At 44.5% G+C, this 21,525-nt stretch overlaps 1 protein-coding gene across 1 annotated transcript; it reads left to right on the top strand.

The window, feature by feature from the left end:
* Positions 1-945: 945 nt before the first annotated feature.
* QNG1 (Q-nucleotide N-glycosylase 1) lies at positions 946-19,616 on the top strand. Its single transcript, XM_016961036.3, has 4 exons — positions 946-1,773; positions 2,299-2,558; positions 12,938-13,133; positions 18,196-19,616. Exons 1-4 carry the CDS (start codon positions 1,437-1,439, stop codon positions 18,426-18,428), a joined length of 1,026 nt encoding a protein of 341 aa, XP_016816525.1. The 5' UTR covers positions 946-1,436; the 3' UTR covers positions 18,429-19,616.
* The last annotated feature ends 1,909 nt before the right edge of the window (positions 19,617-21,525 follow it).

Below are 21,525 nucleotides of genomic sequence, written 5' to 3'. Positions count from 1 at the left end.
CAGCTACTTGGGAAGCTGAGGCAGGAGAATCACTTGAACCGGGGAGGTGGAGGTTGCAGTGAGCTGAGATCATGCCACTGCACTCCAGCCTGGGCGACAGGGTGAGATTCTGTCTCAAACAAACAAATTTAAAAGCTCCGAATCCTCCAAAAATACCAAGATTTTCCTGTCGGTAACTAGAGATGGGTACTGATGATTATTTTTAATAGGTGATTTTCAAAGATGTGAACGTTATCCATGGAGATTTAAGTCTCCAAAAGGAAAAAAAATGCATACCTTTATACTAAAACTTCATCACCAGTCAAATTTGGATCATCACTAAATTGGCTTCTACACCTCTCTCCTAATATAAGGTACTTGTATAAGTTTGCAGTTGTGAGACACTTATTTCCTCATTTTTAATGTCTTCTCAGTAGGGCCACTGATATAGTTACTATTTGACTGACCAGAATGGTTGGCACTGGTGATTGGCTCATAAAGTGCCCTCGATTTAGGGGGCTCAATTATCAAAGGTTTAAATCCTAGCCCAAACCATTGCTGTGATGGGGGTTAATCAATGAACCACTCAGCTTCACTTGCAAAAGCGGGATCACAATAGCCGCTTTCGTCATGACCCAGCCTAGGTGAGATTTAGTACTTAAGTACACTGCCAGGCACACAAGGTTAATTTAACAATTTAACACATTTGTTTCCTCATCCATTTCTCCAAACCTTCCAACTAATCCTAACGTTCGTTCGGCCAAATGGGCCAGGAATTCACTTAAACAAAAACAAAAAACAAAACAAACAAAAAAACACTCCCTGGGGCTTGGGGAAGGAGGCACCGCCGCCCATGTCGCAGTCTGGGGGTGGCTCAGTCCTCAGCACCCAGATCTACGGCCATAATGCTCTTCGAGGCCAAGGAGCCCGGATGCGGGGCGTTGCCGAGGGCGTCTTGCTCAGGCTGCGGGAAAGGAGAGGGGTGGGAGCGGGGTGGGGGCATCGCGACCCAGGGCAAGGCGGCGAGTCGCCGTCTTCGAGTCCCACCTGTCCGAAGCGGGGTGAGAAAAGGCACAACATGGCAAAGCCATGCACCTCCCAGGGTGGGCAACTCACGGCCGGTGAACGCCGGACCCTTAGCAGTTTCCAGACCTTTGGAACCGGAAGCGGAGCCTGAGAGCGCGCCCGAGAGGGCGTGAACGGGACCGCTTTCCCGGAAGTGCTTGCGGCCTCTGCCCAGCGAGCTGCCCCGGGGTCTCTCCGGTTTCCTAATCAGGGCAACGCCGCGGGAGAGAACCTTTACCTTGGCTGCACTAAGTTCTCGGTGCCACTCCCTGGCAGGGCGGGACCTTGTTTAGGCCCTGTGATCGCGCGGTTCGTAGTAGCGCAAGGCGCAGAGTGGACCTTGACCCGCCTAGGGCGGGAAGAGTTTGGCCCGCCGGGTCCCAAAGGGCAGAATGGACGGGCTCCTAAATCCCAGGGAATCCTCTAAATTCATTGCAGAAAACAGTCGGGATGTGTTTATTGACAGCGGAGGCGTACGGAGGGTGGCAGAGCTGCTGCTGGCCAAGGCGGCGGGGCCAGAGCTGCGCGTGGAGGGGTGGAAAGCCCTTCATGAGCTGAACCCCAGGGCGGCCGACGAGGCCGCGATCAACTGGGTGTTCGTGACAGACACGCTCAACTTCTCCTTTTGGTCGGAGCAGGACGAGCACAAGTGTGTGGTGAGGTACAGAGGGAAAACATACAGTGGGTACTGGTCCCTGTGCGCCGCCGTCAACAGAGCCCTCGACGAAGGTTGGTGCCATACTTGCCGTCGGACCTAACGGCCTTTGAGGTTTCCATTTACTTGGGGTGTGTGTAGGGGAGTTCCAAGGAGCGGGTTGGGAGATGGAATAATGGAAAGCGAACCTGAAGTTCGTTGCAAGTCCTTATGCTTAAAATAGAAGTATGAAAAGGGGCATATTTTAGTGGAAAATGATGTTAATATTTATCATTGCAGCATAAAAGTTACAGTAGCATAAAAGTCAGTTTTATAAAGAATGCCATTTGAATGACACCTGAAGAACAAAAGGACCGATGTTATAAAGCAATTTACTCAGAATACATCTGATGTAATATTGCAATAGTTAGAAATGGGTGAATAAGTACAGATGAACAAGTAGAAAATGAGAGTTTTGCTTTAGATTTTTTATTCTTCCACTTTTGGTGCATTCCTATAACACTCATTTGGTTTCATATTAATTCCATGTTGTAAAAGCAAGGGTTTAATGCATATGGAAGTATGACATTGGTCCTCTGAATTTTATTTTTTCACTAAAGGGATACCAATAACTAGTGCCTCGTACTACGCGACAGTGACCCTGGATCAGGTTCGGAATATACTTCGTTCTGACACAGACGTTTCCATGCCTTTAGTAGAAGAGAGGCATCGGATTCTCAATGAAACCGGGAAAATTCTGCTGGAGAAGTTTGGAGGCTCTTTTCTCAACTGCGTCCGAGAAAGTGAGAATAGTGCGCAGAAGTTAATGCACCTGGTGGTTGAAAGTTTTCCTTCTTACAGAGATGTGACTCTGTTTGAGGTGAGTTGCTTCTGTTGGGGATTTTAGAAGTCTTAATCATCTCAGAGTTAACTCTTTTACTTCCAGAACTCATTTTAAGAATAAAAACTTAAATTTTTAAGTGTATTCCTTGTGGAAGAAACTAACAAAATCAAGTAGTGTTTCAAAGTCATTTCTTATGTTTTCTTTTGTTTGTTTGTTTGAGACAGAGTTTTGCTCTTGTTGCGCAGGCTGGAGTGCAATGGCGTGATCTTGGCTCACCGCAACCTCTGCCTCCCGGGTTCAAGCGATTCTCCTGCCTCAGCCTCCCGAGTAGCTTGGATTACAGGGATGCGCCACCACGCCCGGCTAATTTTATGTATTTTTAGTAGAGACGGGGTCTCACTATGTTGGCCAGGCTGGTCTCAAACTCCCGACCTCAGGTAATCCGGTCGCCTCAGCCTCCCAAAGTGTTGTGATTACAGGCGTGAACCACCACGCTGGCGTCATTTCTTTCCTTTTTTTTTTTTTTTTTTTTTTGAGACGGAGTCTCACTCTGTCACCCAGGCTAGAGTGCAGTGGCGCGATCTTGGCTCACTGCAAACTCCGCCTCCCAGGTTCAGGTGATTCACCTGCCTCAGTTTCCCGACTAGCTGGGATTACTGGTGCCCGCCACCGCGCTAGGCTAATTTTTGTATTTTTAGTAGAGACGGGGTTTCACCATGTTGGCCAGGCTGGTCTTGAATTCCTGACCTCGTGATCCACCCGCCTCGGTCTCCCAAAGTGCTGGGATTACAGGCGTGAGCCACTGTGCCGGGCCTTTTTTTTTTCTTTCCCTGAGATGGAGTCTTGCTCTGACTCCCAGGCTGGAGTGCAGTGGCACTATCTCAGCTCACTGCAACCTCCGCCTCCCGGGTTCAAGCGATTCTCCTGCCTCTGCCTCCTGAGTAGCTGGGACTACAGGCGCATGCCACCACACCTGGCTAAGTTTTTTTGTATTTTTAGTAGAGATGGAGTTTCATCTCATTTCTTATGTTTTCTAATCAATATTTCATTCTTTACTTCCTTTTTTTTTCCTTTTAAAATGTTTCAAACCTAAAAAACATGGAACCCTCCATGTAATGTTCTCCTTATGGAAAATTAAGTATTTTTAGTACTTCAAGAAGGTTACTTTATTGGTTGAAGATCAGAATGTATACTAACCTCTCCCTAATAAAAAGTATTTCTGGCCAGACTCGGTGGCTCACTCCTGTAATCCCAGCACTTTGGGAGGCCTAGGTGGGTGGATCAACTGAGGTCAGGAGCTCAAGACCAGCCTAGCAACATGGTGAAACCCCATCTCTACTAAAAATACAAAAATAAGCTGGGTATGGTTGCATGCACCTGTAGTCCCAGCTACTTAGGAGGCTGAGGCAGGAGAATCGCTTGAACCCGAGAGGTGGAGGCTGCAGTGAGCCGAGATTGCACCACTGCACTCCAGCCTAGGCGAGACAGAATTAGACTCTATCTCAAAAAAGTATTTCTTGAAAAGTTCAGTGTACTGTATATATATTTTGTGTTTTCTTTTTCATACACAGTGTACTTGAACAAATGATGATCATTTTGTTGGACCCTCACAGGCTGCACCCGGATTTTGTTTTTGTAAAATTCTTTTGGAATCTTTTGAACCTGGGAGGGGGAGGTTGCAGTGAGCCGAGATTACGCCACCGCACTCCAGCCTGGGTGACAGAGCTGGACTCCATCTCAAAAAAATAAAAGAAAAAGTAAAAGAAATTGGCTTGGTGTGGTGGCTCACACCTGTAATCCCAGCACTTTGGGGGGCCGAGGCAGGTAGATCACAAGGTCAGGAGTTCAAGACCAGCCTGGCCAACGTGATGAGACCCCTGTCTCTACTAAAAATATAAAAATTAGCCGGGTGTGGTGGTGGGTGCCTGTAATCCCAGCTACTCAGGAGGCTGAGGCAGGAGAACCACTTGAACCCAGGAGCTGGAGGTTGCAGTGAGCTGAGATCATGCCACTGCACTCCAGCCTGGACGACAAGAGCAAGACTCTATCTCAAGAAAAAAAAAAAAAAAGAATTCAATTGTATTAGTCTGTTCTCACACTGCTATAAAGAACTGCATTTCATTTATAGCACAGTGCTTTGGTTTTGCTTTGCTGAAAAGTTCAATTTTTAAAAAATGTACCAGAAAGTGGCAGTATCTTGGCTCACTACAACCTCCACCTCCTGGGTTCAAATGATTCTCCTGCCTCAGTCTCCCAAGTAGCTGGGATTACAGGCATCCGCCACCATGCCCAGCTAATTTTGTATTTTTAGTAGAAACAGGGTTTCACCATGTTGGCCAGGCTGGTCTTGAACTCCTGACCTCAAGTGATCTGCCTGCCTCAGCTTCCCAAAGTGCTGGGATTACAGGCTTGAGCCACCATGCCCAGCCAATCTGATACTTTTTTTTTTTTTTTTGAGACAGAGTCTCACTCTGTCACCCAGGCTGTAGTGCGGTGACACCATCTCTGCTCACTGCAACCTCCGCCTCCCAGGTTCAAGCGGTTCTCTGCCTCCGAGTAGCTGGGATTCCAGGCACCCACTACCACGCACAGCTAATTTTTGTATTTTTTTTTTTTTTCAGACGGAGTCTTGCTCTGTCACCCAGGCTGGAGTGCAGTGGCGCGATCTCAGCTTACTGCAAGCTCCGCCTCCTGGGTTGACGCCATTCTCCTGCCTCAGCCTCCCTCGTAGCTGGGACTACAGGCGCCCGCCACCACGCGCGGCTAATTTTTTTGTATTTTTAGTAGAGACAGGGTTTCACCGTGTTAGCCAGGATGGTCTTGATCTCCTGACCTGGTGATCCGCCCGCCTCGGCCTCAAAAGTGCTGGGATTACAGGCGTGAGCCACCGCACCTGGCCTAATTTTTGTATTTTTAGTAGAGACAGGGTTTCACCATATTGGCCAGGCTGATCTTGAACTCCTGACCCTGTGATCCACCCACCTTGGCCTCCCAAAGTTCTGGGATTACAGGCATGAGCCACAGCGCCTGACCTAATCTGATACATTTTTAAATGAAAATTGGTACAGAAACCATTTCTCATGAGTACTTGTTTCTAACATACAGTTTTACAGAAAAATCCCCAAAATGGGCTAGGCATGGTGGCTCAAGCCCATAATCCCAACACATTGGGTGGCTGAGGTAAAGGATTGCTTGAGCCCAGGAGGTCGAGACCAGCCTGGACAACACGTGAGACTCCATTTCTACAAAAAATTAAAAAACTAGCCAGGCGTGGTGGCATGCCTGTGGTTCTAGCTACTCAGCAGGCTGAGGCAGGAGGATCGCTTGAGCCCAGGAGGTGGAGGCTGCAGTGAGCTGTGATAGTTCCACTTTACTCCAGCCTGGAAGAGCAAGACCTTGTCCCCCCCAAAAAAATAAATAAAAATAAACAATTTGCACAAACTAGTCATGTGTTTTTAATGTATACCTATTTACTGAGATTATCATTCATTTTTAGACATGAACAGATTAATAAAGTTAACAATTTTTAATTTAGATAGATTTAGATCAGTGATTTCCCAACCTGGCTGTGCCCCAGAATCACTTAGGAGGCTTAAAATTCAGATATATTTCCAAAACACCACCCTCAAAGAGCCTGATGAATAGGTGAAAGAAGAGCTATTTTTTAAGCTCTTCAAGTTACTCTGATTTAGAGTAATGCAGTAACTTTGTAAAAGTTCTAATTAGCAAATTGGCTTTCTTATGACTATTACTGTTACTGTGACATACTGATAAATATAAAAAACATAAGCTTTTTGATATTTCAATAGATAACATTTTATTTTTTATTTTTAGTTTTTTTTTTGTTGTTTTTTGAGACAGAGTCTCGCTGTCACCCAGGCTGGAGTGCAATGGCGCAATCTCGGCTCACTGCAACCTCTGCCTCCCAGGTTCTAGCGATTCTCCTGCCTCAGCCTCCTGAGTTAGCTGGGATTAGAGGCGCGCACCACCACGCCAGGCTAATTTTTGTATATTAGTAGAGATGGGGTTTTACCATGTTGGCCAGGCTGGTCTCGAACTCCTGACCTCAGGTGATCCACCCGCCTTGGCCTCCCAAAGTGTTGGGATTACAGGCGTGAGCCACCATGCCAGCCTTTGTTTTTTGTTTTTTGTTTTTTGAGATGGAGTCTTGCTGGCGTGCAATGGCACAATCTCGGTTCACTGCAACCTTCGCCTCCCAAGTTGAAGCGATTCTCCCACCTCAGCTCCCGAGTAGCTGGGATTACAGGCACCCGCCATCATGCCTGGTCAATTTTTATATTTTTGTAGAGGCAGGGTTTCACCATGTTGGCCAGGCTGGTCTTGAACTCCTGACTTCAGGTGATCTGCCCACCTCGGCCTCCCTCCCAAAGTGCTGGGATTACAAGCATGAGCCACCGCACTTGGCCTATGTTGTTCTTAACTTTTGTAATCCTTGAACTTTATTCATGATAAAATTATGGAATAATTTTTTCAAAAAACTTAACTGTCCAGGTGCGATGGCTCTTTCCTGTAATCCTAGAACCTTGGGAGGCCAAGGTGGGTGGATCACTTGAGCCCAGGAGTTCAAGACCAGCCTGGGCAACATGGGGAAACCTCATCTCTGCAAAATAACAAGAAAATTAACTGGCCTTGGTGGTGAACACCTATAGTCCCAGCTATTCAGGAGGCTGAGGTGGGAGGATTGCTTGAGCACAAGGAGTTCAAGACCAGCCTGGGCAACATGGGGAAACCTCATCTCTGCAAAATAACAAGAAAATTAACTGGCCTTGGTGGTGAACACCTATAGTCCCAGCTATTCAGGAGGCTGAGGTGGGAGGATTGCTTGAGCCCAAGGAGGTCAAGGCAGCAGTGAGCCGTGATTGAGCCACTGAATTGAGCCACAGCCTAGGCGGCAGTGAGGCCCTGTCTCAAAAAAAAAAAAAAGAAAAGAAAAGAAAAGAAATTAACTCATGGTCATAGAGCTTTTTATTGACAATTATTTTATAAAGGTACGATTTAGAAAATATTTAAATCACAAAACAATATCATGAAACATGTAAGCAATTGTTATTTGGAGATCTACTAGTAGTTTTAGTGATACCAGTTAATATTTTAGAGATCCAGAATTTGATTACAAAAATCATTTGATTTCTAAAACCATAATGAGCTTACCAAGAAAATGTTTTATAGATGGCCGGGCGTGGTGGCTCATACCTGTAATCCTTGCACTTTGGGAGGCTGAGGCGGGTGGATCACAAGGTCAGGAGTTCGAGACCAGCCTGGCACACGTGGTGAAACCCTGTCTCTACTAAAAATACAAAAATTAGCCAGGCGTGGTGGCACCCGTCTGTAATCCCAGCTACTCGGGAGGCTAAGGCAGGAGAATGGCCTGAACCCGGGAGGCAGAGGTTGCAGTGAGCCGAGATTGCACCATTGCACTCCAGCCTGGGCAACAGAGCAAGACTCCGTCTCCAAAAAAAAAAAAAAAAAAAAAGGAAAATGTTTTACAGATTACTTGAATTTATTTTTGATTCCTCCCTTAAATCTTTTTGTCCTTTTTTATATTAATATATTATTATATCTATTATAATCTATTCTTTATATATACTAGTCTGCTACCATGGAAACAGCAGTGACATGATAATTTACATGTTTTCTTAGATGCTAGCACTGATTTTATTTTTATTTTTTGTTTTTTTCCATGTGGGTTGCTATGTAAGTTTGATTTCTAGTTTTTTCCATTTTGCTCTATGAATCTTGTTAAAAATAGCAGATAATGGCTTCTATCTATTATAATAAACTTGATGGTGTAGTAATTGTGTTTAATAGACATTTTTATAAGTTCAGTCTTATGTCTTGCTGGGTTTTTTTTGTTTGTTTGTTTTTGTTTTTCCCTTGAGACAGAGTTTCATTCTTGTTGCCGAGGCTGGAGTGCAATGGCGTGATCTCGGCTCATCACAACTTCCACCTCCTGGGTTCAAGTGATTCTCCTGCCTCAGCCTCCCGAGTAGCTGGGATTACAGGCATATGCCACCATGCCTGTCTAATTTTGTATTTTTTTTAGTAGAGACGGGGTTTCTCTATGTTGGTCAGGCTGGTTTCAAACTCCCAACCTCAGGTGATCCACCCGCCTCGGCCTCCCAAAGTGCTGGGATTACAGGCATGAGCCACTGCACCCAGCCATGTCTTGTGTTGTTTTATAAACTAGACTTGAACTAGAAACCTGGTTGCCATATATAAATCCAGTTTATATAGAGGAACAATTGCCAAGTTGTCATATTTAGATAGGTTTAGGAATATCGGGTGATAGCATAATGTAGGAATGTTTTAAATTGTGATTTGTTCCTTCAGCCCCTTAATTTAATTTAGAGACATTACACCATTTTCTCAGAAAATGAAAATGTATACTTGCTCTGGAAAACAAATTCTGACTTTTTTTTTTTTTTTTAGTATATATTGATCATTCTTGGGTGTGTCTCGGAGAGGGGGATTTGGCAGGGTCATAGGACAATAGTGAAGGGAAGGTCAGCAGATAAACATGTGAACAAGGGTCTCTGGTTTTCCTAGGCAGAGGACCCTGCGGCCTTCCGCAGTGTTTGTGTCCCTGGGTACTTGAGATTAGGGAGTGGTGATGACTCTTAAGGAGCATGCTGCCTTCAAGCATCTGTTTAACAAAGCACATCTTGCACCGCCCTTAATCCGTTTAACCCTGAGTGGACCCAGCACATGTTTCAGAGAGCACAGGGTTGGGGGTAAGGTTATAGATTAACAGCATCCCAAGGCAGAAGAATTTTTCTTAGTACAGAACAAAATGGAGTCTCCTATGTCTACTTCTTTCTACACGGACACAGTAACAATCCGATCCCTCTTTCCTTTCCCCACATTTCCCCCCTTTCTATTAGACAAAACCGCCATCGTCATCATGGCCCGCTCTCAATGAGCTGTTGGGCATGCCTCCCAGACGGGGTGGCGGCCGGGCAGAAGGGCTCCTCACTTCCCAGACGGGGCGGCCAGGCAGAGGCGCCCCCCACCTCCCGGACGGGGCGGTGGCCGGGCGGAGGCGCCCCCCACCTCCCTCCCCGACGGGGCGGCTGGCCGGGCGGGGGGCTGCCCCCCACCTCCCTCCCGGACGGGGCGGCCGGCCAGAGACGCTCCTCACCTCCCAGACGGGGTGGCGGTCGGGCAGAGACACTCCTCAGTTCCCAGACGGGGTTGCGGCCAGACAGAGGCGCTCCTCACATCCCAGACGGGGCGGCGGGGCAGAGGCGCTCCCCACATCTCAGATGATGGGCAGCCGGGCAGAGACGCTCCTCACTTCTTAGATGGGATGGCAGCCGGGAAGAGGCGCTCCTCACTTCCCAGACTGGGTGGCCGGGCAGAGGGGCTCCTCACATCCCAGACGATGGGCGGCCAGGCAGAGACGCTCCTCACTTCCCATACGGGGTGGCGGCTGGGCAGAGGCTGCAATCTCGGCACTTTGGGAGGCCAAGGCAGGCGGCTGGGAGGTGGAGGTTGTAGCGAGCCGAGATCATGCCACTGCACTCTAGCCTGGGCAACATTGAGCACTGAGTGAGCGAGCCTCTGTCTGCAATTCCGGCACCTCGGGAGGCCCAGGCGGGCAGATCACTCGCAGTCAGGAGCTGGAGACCAGCCTGGCCAACACGGCGAAACCCCATCTCCACCAAAAAATACAAAAACCAGTCAGGCGTGGCAGCGCGCGCCTGCAATCCCAGGCACTTGGCAGTCTGAGGCAGGAGAATCAGGCAGGGAGGTTGCAGTGAGCCGAGATGGCGGCAGTACGGTCCAGCCTCCGCTCTGCATCAGAGGGAGACCCTGGAAAGTGGGAGACGAGGGAGAGGGAGATGCAAATTCTGACTTTCTTAAATGTAGCTTTAGAAGTTTTAATTTATTTAGTATAATAAAAATAGGTCTGGATCTGTCACAATAGGCATATCTTAAGGTTAAGCAATATTAGGTTATTTCTTGTTATGACAGGGTATCATTGGCATTTTCTTAGTAAATAAAAGAATCTGTAGTGTCATCTTAAGGAATTTTTATATAGAGCCTTTCCTTAAACTTTTAATCTCGTATTTATTTGTTTATGTCATTTACAAGTTAAAATATTCTCCTCCAAGGTGGTCAGGATATATTTTGGGAGCTAGTAATATTGATAAACATTTATAAAACATTATTTAAGGTTATTACTATTGGTATTAGGACTAGTAGTTGATTGTAATTATCTATGTTTTTCCATAATCTAGGCTGATTTGCATTTGTAGATTTACAGAGTGTTTTTGGGGTGTTGTTTTTTGAGATAGAGTCTCAGTCAGTTGCCCAGGATGGAGTTTAGTGATGTGATCACAGCTCACTGCAGCCTCTACCTCAAGCAAACCCCCTGCCTCAGCCTGGTGAGTAGCTGAGACTACAGGCACGTGCCACCACGCCTGGCTAATTTAAAAAATATATATATATTTGTAGGCCAGGCATGGTGGCTCATGCCTGTAATCCCAGCACTTTGAGAGGCCAAGGCACGCGGATCGCCTGAGGTCAGGAGTTTGAGACCAGTCTGGCCAACATGGTGAAACCCCATCTCTACTGAAATATGAAAATTAGCCAGGTGTGGTGGTTGTAGAGACGGGGTTTCGCCGTGTTTTGTAGAGATGGAGTTTCATCGTTTTCCAGGCTGGTCTTGAACTTCTGGCTTCAAACAATCCTCTGGCTTTGGCCTCCCAAATTGATGGGATTACAAGTGTAAGCCACCACACTTAGCTAGAATTTTTTAGTTAAATTATAACCCACTAATGCTTGGTTAAATTTGTCTTTTCTATGTATAAATATAATTGGCTATTTTATTTTCATATTTGGACTTACATATCAACTTTGAGCATTTCCAAAATTGGTAAATATGATCATTTTCTAGCTGTTGATCAATTAATGTCTTTATAAAATAAGTTAATCATATTATCTGAAAGGAAACAGTTAAAAATGAATGTTGTGGTTCTCTTCAGACCTGAGCTTATGGATGATTATTCTTTATATGTTGCTGTATTTATTATTATTATTATTATTATTATTATTATTATTGACAGAGCCTTGCTCTGTTGCCCAGGCTGGAGTGCAGTGGTGCGATCTCGGCTCACTGCAACCTCTGCCACTCAAGTTCAAGCAATTCTTCTACCTCAGCCTCCTGAGTAGCTGAGACTACAGGTGATCGCCACCACACCCAGCTAATTTTTGTATTTTTAGTACAGACGGGGTATTACCATATTGGCCAGGCTGGTCTCGAACTCCTGACCTCGTGATCCTCCTGTCTGTCTCCCAAAGTGCTGGGATTACAGGCGTGAGCCACCATGCCTGGCCTATACTTGGCTGTATATTATACAATTAATTTGAATTATATTGCAATCAGAAAAACAGACATGTGTTTTAATTTAAGAAACTTTCAAAAGGAATGCTATCTACACATTTAACATAATAAGCCCTTGGGCCAGGCACGGTGGCTTACACCTGTAATCTCGGCACTTTGGGAGGCCGAAGCGGGCAGATCACAAGGTCAGGAGATCGAGACCATCCCGGCTAACACAGTGAAACCCCGTCTCTTCTAAAAAAATTCAAAAAATTAGCCGGGCGTGGTGACGGCGCCCGTAGTCCCAGCTACTCGGGAGGCTGAGGCAGGAGAATGGCGTGAACCCGGGAGGCGGAGCTTGCAGTGAGCCGAGATTGCACCACTGCACTCCAGCCTGGGCGACAGAGCAAGACTCCGTCTCAAAAAATAATAATAATAATAAGCCCTAGGATTATATTGCAGAAATCTGTATATCAAGTAATAGTAATGCCATTGAAAAAGAATAGTAAGTAGTATCAAGATTACATAAATTGTATTTTATGTGCCTTGAAAAATGGGAAGTGAGTTTGGAGTGATAGAAAATTTAATGTTCATTAAATCCTTTTGTTTCCTGTAAAAGATCTATGAATTTTTTTTTTTTTTTTTTTTTTTTTTTTGAGACAGGGTCTCCCTCTGTAACCCAGGCTGGAGTGCAGTGGTGTGATCACGGTTCACTGCAGGCTTGACCTCCCAGGCTCATGCGATTCTCCCACCTCACCTCCTGAGTATCTGGGACCATAGATGTGTGCCACCACGCCCGGCTAATTTTTTTTTTTTTTGTAGAGTTGGAGTTATGCCATGTTTCACAGGCTGGTCTTGAACTCCTGGGCTCAAGCAATCTGCCCACCTCAGCCTCCCAAAGTGCTGGGATTACAGGCGGGAGCCATGGTGCCCGGCCAATCTATAAATTCTTACCAACAAAGTAAGATTATTCTGCCTTTTAGAAAATGTTTCAACTGCACCTTTAAAAAATAGCATATATAAAGCTTTCAGATACTCAAATAACGTTTATATTCTCTTCATTCATCAGGGGAAAAGAGTTTCTTTTTACAAACGAGCCCAAATCCTTGTAGCAGATACGTGGAGTGTATTGGAAGGAAAAGGAGATGGCTGCTTCAAGGACATCTCCAGTATCACCATGTTTGCTGATTATAGATTACCTCAGGTTCTTGCTCATCTTGGAGCCCTGAAATACTCTGATGACCTACTGAAGAAGCTTCTCAAAGGTTTGCAACTTTAAGTCATTCTTTGTTATACTATGAATTGTTGGATCTCGGTTTAGTTTCTTTTACAAAAGGTCTCCTTTGCTTTAAAAAAAAAAGTACTATTTATTGTTCATAGTATATGTAAAAGAAAATGCAAAGACAAAATATAGAGAAAATGATTTTTCTTTTTGTTTACACTGTGAAATGTGGATATTGTAGAAAATTGTGCTATTTGAACATTATAATTTCATAGCCTAATGAAACCTAAATTTATGTTACATGAAAGCATGTAACACTGATAGTTCATCAGTTATAGTATTTGAAGAGTGTTAAGCTGAAGAGCACACTACATGGTTATATGAAGGTAGGTTGAAAGATAGGTAATATGAATTGGCTTTTGAGTGAAGAGACTCCAAGGTCTGCACTGGGATATCTTGCACAAGTCACTCACTTCCTTAGGCTTATTCGCCATTATTGGATATGATTATTGATATCAAGACTAGGAGCCTTATGATATATAAGCTTAGGTAAATTGGGTTGAAAAGTTTGTGTGAAAATTAGCTTATAACATTTCCTTGTATGAGGAAAATAATTATATGATTTTTATGTTAATTTCTCTTTTAGGTGCAAAATTTTCTGCTACTTTTTTCTTTATTTTATTTTATTTAAAAAATATGTTGCCCAGGTTGGTCTTGAATTCCTGGGCTTAAGCAGTCTTCTCACTTCAGCCTTCCAAAGTGCTGGGATTACAGGCGTGAGCCACTGCACCTGGCCTCTTTATGTTTTTTTGTTTGTTTGTTTGTTTGTTTGAGACGGAGTCTCACTCTGTTGCCCAGGCTAGAGTGCAGTGGTGCGATATTGGCTTACTGCAAGCTCCGCCTCCCAGGTTCAGGCCATTCTCCTGCCTCAGCCTCCCGAGTAGCTGGGACTACAGGCGCCCGCCACCACACCTAGCTAATTTTTTGTATTTTTAGCAGAAACGGGGTTTCACCGTGTTAGCCAGGATGGTCTCGATCTCCTGACCTTGTGATCCACCCACCTCGGCCTCCCAAAGTGCTGGGATTACAGGTGTGAGCCACCACCCCGGCCTTATGTATTTTTTAAAAGAAGTAGATTCTATGATTGAATAATTTCCTCTTGTGAAATAGATTTGAATCCCCCAGATCAGAATAACACAGAATATAAAGGTACCATTATTCCTATGGTTGGCTCTACTAGGTTTTTATGCTGCCATGGGCAATCTGTTTTGTCTTCCATTTCCTCATTTGAAAAAGAACATGCTATTTTTTGTCATCATGCCCATGTCAAGGGTCACTAATTGTTGGATACCTTTAAAAGGGACAACATTTAGCAATCAGGGCTTATTTTTCATATGGCCATATTAAGCTGCTTTTTTTTTGTTTTGTACACACTGTTCCTTCCTGTCTCTGAGTATTCTCTTACATGGTTTCCATCGTCCAGTGTTCTTTCTTTCTTTTTTTTCTTTTTTTTTGAGACGCTCTGTTGCCCAAGCTGGAGTGTGGTGGCATGATCTCGGCTCACCAGAACCTCCGCCTCCCAGGTTCAAGCCATTCTCCTGCCTCAGCCTCCTGAGTAGTTGGGATTACAGGCGCATGCCACGATGCCTGGCTAATTTTTGTATTTTGAGTAGAGACGGGGTTTCACCACACTGGTCATGCTGGTCTTGAACTCCTGACCTGATGATCCACCCTCCTCAGCCTCCCAAAGTGCTGGGATTACAGGCGTGAGCCACCACGCCCAGCTTCTTTTTTTCAATTCAAATCCTATACATCACAGAGGCTTCACTCAAATGCTGTCCTCACTTATAGTGATTTGTCTATCTCCTTCTCAGTTTTTATGGCACTTAATTGTCTCTGCTACTATGAGAAAAACCCTAGTGAGAAGGGATCATCCAGCATAGTTGTACAGAGATGTCAGAATTTTCTTCTCCCATCCATTTCAACTCCAGAGGCTCTTTTCCAATATCCACTGGCACTCATTACTGCCTCCATTTATGCCTTGCTTCTAAAAGGGTACTCTCCTATCCGTAGCTAGTTTGATACAGGGTGGACAAATTCTTTTGCCACTTAGTGCATTTAAGTAAAATTTGGATTTTGTTTTCCAAAAGGTATGTTACTGCAAAACTAGACCAAAAATAAACAAACTGTAAATGTAATGTAACAAACATAAGTATAGTGTACTCATTTTTAAAAACTACCTTAAGTGAAATCTAGGACCAGCTTAGTTTGACCAGGTGAGGTAGGACCTTCCTTAACTGGCTTCCAATGGTACTTCCAAACTTGAGGATTTGCTACATTTATATTCCTTCCCTTCTCCCCTCATCTGGGTATCTCAGGGACAACCCTTGGAAGTGCCACTTAGATTTCTGTCCACTGTCTTTAACCCATCTCTTCACCAAAGACATAGTACTTGGCCAATTATAAAGACTAACAATGCAATTTAACTAAAGTTAGCTTTTCACTGTGATTCCAGGGCCAGTTTTTAGACCAAATACCTGGGCCATATTACCTTCCCTGACTCTAATCTATGTCAGTCCACTTAAATGTCTTTTTCTGTCTGAAGTCCATGTTCTATCCCATACTGTAAGTTGCTGCATTAGTTATTACATTAGTTTCCTAGGGCTGACATAACAAATTACCACAAACTAGATGGCTTCAAGGAACAGAAATGTATTGTGTCACAGTTCTGGAGACTGGAAGTCTGAAATCAAGATGTTGGCAGGACCATCCTTCCTCTAAAGGCTCTTGGGAATAATTCTACCTTGCCTCTTTCCAGTACCTTGTGGCTCCAGCAGTCCTTGGCATTCCTTGGTTTGTAGCTGCATCACACCAATCATGGCCTTCTTATCCTTGTGTCTCCTGTCTCTTTGTATCCTCTTTTCTTCTTTTTTTTTTTTGAGACGGAGTTTTGTTCTTGTCGCCCAGTGCAATGGCGCCATCTCAGCTCACTGCAACCTCCTTCTCCTGGGTTCAAATGATTCTCCTGCCTCAGCCTCCTGGATAGCTGGGATTACAGGTGCCCACCACCATGCCTGGCTAATTTTTGTATTTTTAGTAGAGACAAGGTTTTACCATGTTGGCCAGGCTGCTCTCGAATTCCTAACCTCAGGTGATCCACCCGCCTTGGCCTCCCAAAGTGCTGGGATTACAGGCATGAGCCACCGCACCCGACCTGTATCCTCTTCTTTTCTTGCTTGCTTTCTTTTTTGTTTAGAAACAGGGTCTTACTCTGTCACCAAGGCTGGAGTGCAGTGGCATGATCATAACTCACTGCAGCTTCAAACTCCTGGGCTCAAGCGATCCTCCCTTCTCAGCCCCAGCCTCCTGAGTAGCTGGGGCTACTAGAGGTGCATACCACCATGCCTGGCTACTTTTTCCATTTTTTGTAGAGAAGGGGTCTCGCCTTTCCTTCATTGGATTTAAGGTTGATCCTAATCCAGTATGACCTCATCTTCACCTGATTACATCTGCAAAGTCCCTATTTCCAAACAAAGTCAAAGTCACAGGTACCAGGTGTTATGACTTGAATGTATCTTTTTATGAGCCACAGTTCAACCCACTACTATTATCTATTGCTGTGTAACAAATTACGCTAAAATTTAGTGGTTAAAACAACAGACATTTATGATCCTGGGTCAGGAACCTGAGTGCTGCTTAACTTTGTACCTCTGCCTCAAGGTTACAGTCCAGCCGCCAAGTGGAGCAGTGTCTTACCTGATAGCTCTACTCGGGTGGGAGCGTCTGCCTCCGTGGCCACTCTGTTGGTTGATTTGGCAGTTTTAGCAAGTTGATAGTCAAATTTGGAGGAAGTGATTAACAGCAAAACTGAAGAGGAAGGTATGGGCTTCTATGCTAGCCCCTGGGGCAAAGTAAGGAAATGGAGGAACCTGGTTAATCACTGTTTCCCCACCTGTTCCACTGACCAGTGCCTAAGCCCATGGGAGAGTTGGATGGAGGGGGCATAAGTAACACTACTTAAGGTCACAAGATATCCTGGGTACTGTGAGACTTTGTGCATGGGTGCAGTTTGGTGGCCAGAGGCCAAATACAGCTTGCAGTTGTGTTAGGTTTGGCCTGAAAAATGGCCTAGCAATTTTTAATTAGTTTCCAACACTTGAAAATTAGGAGATTTCACATAAAAATCAAACTTCCTGACTTCTCTCATAAGAAAAATATGGAAACACACAGTACCTTTGCATAGCACTATGTATACTACCTAGCTCACTACAGTTTGCATCTGGCTGCTGCATATAGACATGGGTCCATGAGTCCTACTCTAGTCTCAGTGGTAAGACACAGCCAGTGCCTACCTTGCAGGATCAGATATTCCCAAAATAAATATTTATTTATTTTGGAGATACGGTTGGTTCTGTTGCCTAGACTGGAGTGCAATGGCGTGATCTCGGCTCACTGCAACCTCTGTCTTCTGGACTCAAGCGACCCTCCCACCTCAACCTCCCGAGTAGCTAGGACTACAGGCAATACTACCATGCTGGGACTACTACTCCTGAGTAGTTGGGACTACAGGCACATACCACCATGCCTGGCTAATTTTTGTATTTTTTGTAGAGACAGGGTTTTGTCATGTTGCCCAGGCTGGTCTTGAACTCCTGAGCTCAAGTAATCCTCCCACCTCAGCCTCCCAAATTGCTAGCATTACAGAGGTGAGGCACTGCACCCAGCCTACAATAATTTTATTTCTGGTATCAAACCCAATTTTAAATTCCATCTTTTTAATAACTAGCAGTCATGGTTTTAAATTTATGGTTACCACTTACTCATTTATCAAATATTTATTGGGGAGCTAGTATGTGCAACGTGCTATGCTAGCTCCTGAGAATATTGAGACAAGCCAGATATGGCCCCTGTCTTTGTGGAATTTAACTTGTAATTTAAAATCAGTGCAAAAGTTTTGAAATGATTTAAATTACCAAAAATAAAGTCTGAGATTTACAGTTTTAAAATGAGTACCATTTAAATACTCTGTTTTGTTCTACAGGAAAGTTCAAGTAGATTATGTATCACTGACTATTAATTTTTCTTACTGCTTTTCCCCCTTGCAGGAGAAATGCTCTCGTATGGAGACAGGCAAGAGGTGGAAATCAGAGGGTGCTCGCTTTGGTGTGTTGAGCTGATCCGGGATTGTCTTCTGGAGCTTATTGAACAAAAGGGTGAAAAACCTAATGGAGAGATCAATTCCATTCTTCTGGATTATTACTTATGGGACTATGCCCATGACCATAGGGAAGATATGAAAGGAATTCCGTTTCATCGCATACGTTGCATATATTATTGACCTCAAGTGTAAACTGATCCAAAGAAAACCCCCTGCGTTTTATATCATATCATCTGTACAGTTTTGCTTTGATATTTAGAGAACATGATCGAGGTGATAGGAAATTGATTGCCCATTCTTACTTGAAAAATACTTCCTAGGCCGGGCACAGTGGCTTATGCCTGTAATCCCAGCACTGTGGGAGGCTGAGGCGGGTGGATCATCTGAGGTCAGGAGTTTGAGACCACCTGGCCAACATGGTGAAACCCCATCTCTACTAAAAATACAAAATTAGCTGGGCGTGGTGGCACGTGCCTGTAATCCCAGTTACTTGGGAGGCTGAGGCAAGAGAATCGCTTGAACTCAGAAGGTGGAGGTTGCAGTGAGGCGAGATTAGGCCATTGCACTCCAGCCTCAGCAACAAGAGTGAAACTTTGTCTCAAAAAACAACAACAACAAAACTTCCTAGGCCAGATGTGGTGGCTCATATGTATAATCTTAGCACTTTGGGAGGCCAAGGCAGGAGGATTGCTTGAGGCGAGGAGTTCAAGACCAGCCTAGGCAACATAGGGAGACCCCCATCTCTACAAAAATTTAAAAATTAGCCTAGCATGGTGGCACGCTCTGTAATCCCAAATACGCGGTAGGCTGAGGCTGAGGAGGGTGGATTGCTTGAGCCCAGGGGTTTGAGGCTGCAGTGAGCCACAGTCACGCCACTGCATTCTACCCTGGGCAACAGATGGAGACCTTGTCTCAAAAAAAAACAAATTCCTGACATCGCTATGTATTCCCAACTTTATCATTTGTCTGCCTGTTTAGTTTTGACTTATGTTTTTTTTTTTTTTCCCCCCTGTGGACATGTAGTTGACAGAAATCATGAAGGAACTTTAATATTTTATTTAAATTTCCTAAAACTAATCATGCCTTATGTGACTAATCTTCAGTGATAATATTTCATCTATTGATATATTTTCTTGAGGTGTGTAATTTTCAGTATACCTTAATCATTTGGTATAAAAAAGAGAGAGGTTTTTGATATATGAATGCTGTTCTTGTAAAAATCAATCTTGACACTTTATTTTAAACTTTTTATTGGTAATGACAGTGGGTTTTGTACATCATGATTTTCAGTTTAGGATATCTGTCTAATTTGTTTTTTCAGAGTAACTATATTGGAATTCAATAAAAATATTCAACATTTTTCTTAAACCTGGAATGGATTATTTCATTAAAATAGAATTTACCATATATAATTTTAAAAGGTTTACTGTAAGTTAGATTATTTACCTTCTGCTGCAGAACTCTCATTACCTGTCAAGTACTCATTTCCCACCACCCCCGCCACATTCCTTCTAACAGAATCTTGATTTTGTTAGGTATCTACCTTGTCTGCTTGCTGTGACTTCAGAAAAGTCAGAAAAAGATGCCCTTTTCCCAAGCACTTTACTGCCATCTGCTGGAAATTTGTCATAATAACCTTACAAATGACTGTGAGTGAGGCCTCCTGGAGTTGTGCAGTACACAACTTGCACAACCATAGTAGTGGTCCTGTGTCTATCCCTGTCCTGTGTGACTCAGGGGATGGTGATCCCATCCCCAGTTCTGGAGGTAGATCTTGTATGAATGGTTTACTATTCCTGGTCACTTTACTCTCCTTGCCTGTGATTGCTTTGATAATGGGTATATAATCTAGTTCTGGACAGTGACACTGGATGACAAGTCTGCTGGGAAGCTTCTAGAAAAGGATTCTTCACTTTTAAGAAAGAGATATAGGACAAAGTTCCCTTTTCTTCCTCTGAGCAATGCTTTTAGCATGATACCTGCTATCATGCAGGTAGCCATTTTGTGGAGCTAGAGCCCAGCTATACTTTCCATGCCTGAGCCCATCCTATCCATGGACTTCATACTTGAGATAATAAACACATTACCTTATTATTTCCAGCATCTTGAATTAGTTTTCTGTAACTTGTACCAGAAAGCATCATAACAGTTTCCAGTGTAATCTCTGGGCCTCTGCTCCTGTCACCCTTCCGGCACTTCCTGTCTTCCCTTCCCCCTTTCCCTCTTCTCCTCCCCTTTGCTTCTCTGCCCTCCTCCTTCTTCTTCCCTTCTTTCCCCTCCCCCCTCTTTTTCCTCTCCTTCTCCACTCTCTTTTTTTTTATTTTTTATTTTTTATTTTTTTAGAGATGGTCTCACTGTCACCCAGGCTGGAGCACAGTCGTGAGATCATAGCTCACTGTAACCTTGAACTCCTGGGCTCAAGCAATCCTCCCAAAGTGCTGGGACCACAGGCGCATGCCACTATATCTGGCTAATTTAAATTTTTTGTAGAGATGGGGTCTCACTATGTTGCTCAGGTTGGTCTCGAACTCCTAGGCTCAAGCAATCCTCCTGCCACTGGCCTTCCAAAGCACCGCGTTTACAGCTGTGAGCCATGGTTTCCCAGACCCAGCTGCCTTTTCTCTTCTGCCACTGAGCATAACCTGGAATCAATCCTGGATGCCTGCATTCTAATCTAGGCAGCAGGATTGAAGCAATAAAGAAGAGTAGAAAGAAAGGGTTGAAGCCAGGTGCAGTGGCTCTCTCCTATGGTCCCAGCCACTGCGTGGTGGGGAGGAACTGAGGTAGGAGGATCCCTTGAACGTAGGAGTTCATGTCCAGCCTGGGCAATGTAGCGAGATCCAGTCTCTTAAAAAAAAATAAGGAAAAAACAAAAAGAGTTGACAAGAAAGGCTCTAGTAGCCACCACATTCCATTTTAGTTTCATCTTACTAGAATTTAGTCACGTGACCACAACTAACTGCCAAGAAGGCTAGGAAAGTGGCATGTATTATGGGCATTGGATACCAGCTAAACTGTGTAGAGAGTATGGATGGGCCTGGGCACAATGGCTCATTCCTATAATCCCAGCACTTTGGGAAGCCAAAGGCGGGATGATCGCTTGAGCCCAGGAGGTCGAGGCTGCAGTGAGCAATGATCACCACTGCACTTCAACCTGGGCAACAGAGTGAGACCCAGTCTCGAGAAAAAAAAAAAGTATGGGTGGATACTGGGAAACAGCAAGAAGTTTTTGCCACCCATTACATGGATTTTATAGTTTTCTTACCTGATACAGACT

This window comes from Pan troglodytes, chromosome 11 (assembly GCF_028858775.2).
Source record: "Pan troglodytes isolate AG18354 chromosome 11, NHGRI_mPanTro3-v2.0_pri, whole genome shotgun sequence".
NCBI lineage: Eukaryota > Metazoa > Chordata > Mammalia > Primates > Hominidae > Pan > Pan troglodytes.
This window is presented reverse-complemented; position numbering and strand designations above follow the sequence as displayed.

Coding starts and splice junctions, on each gene's coding strand:
- QNG1 (XM_016961036.3), top strand. CDS start 1,437: ATGGACGGGCTCCTAAATCCCAGGGAATCCTCTAAATTCATTGCAGAA. Junction 1,774..2,298: donor CAACAGAGCCCTCGACGAAG/GTTGGTGCCATA, acceptor TTTTCACTAAAG/GGATACCAATAACTAGTGCC. Junction 2,559..12,937: donor GAGATGTGACTCTGTTTGAG/GTGAGTTGCTTC, acceptor TTCATTCATCAG/GGGAAAAGAGTTTCTTTTTA.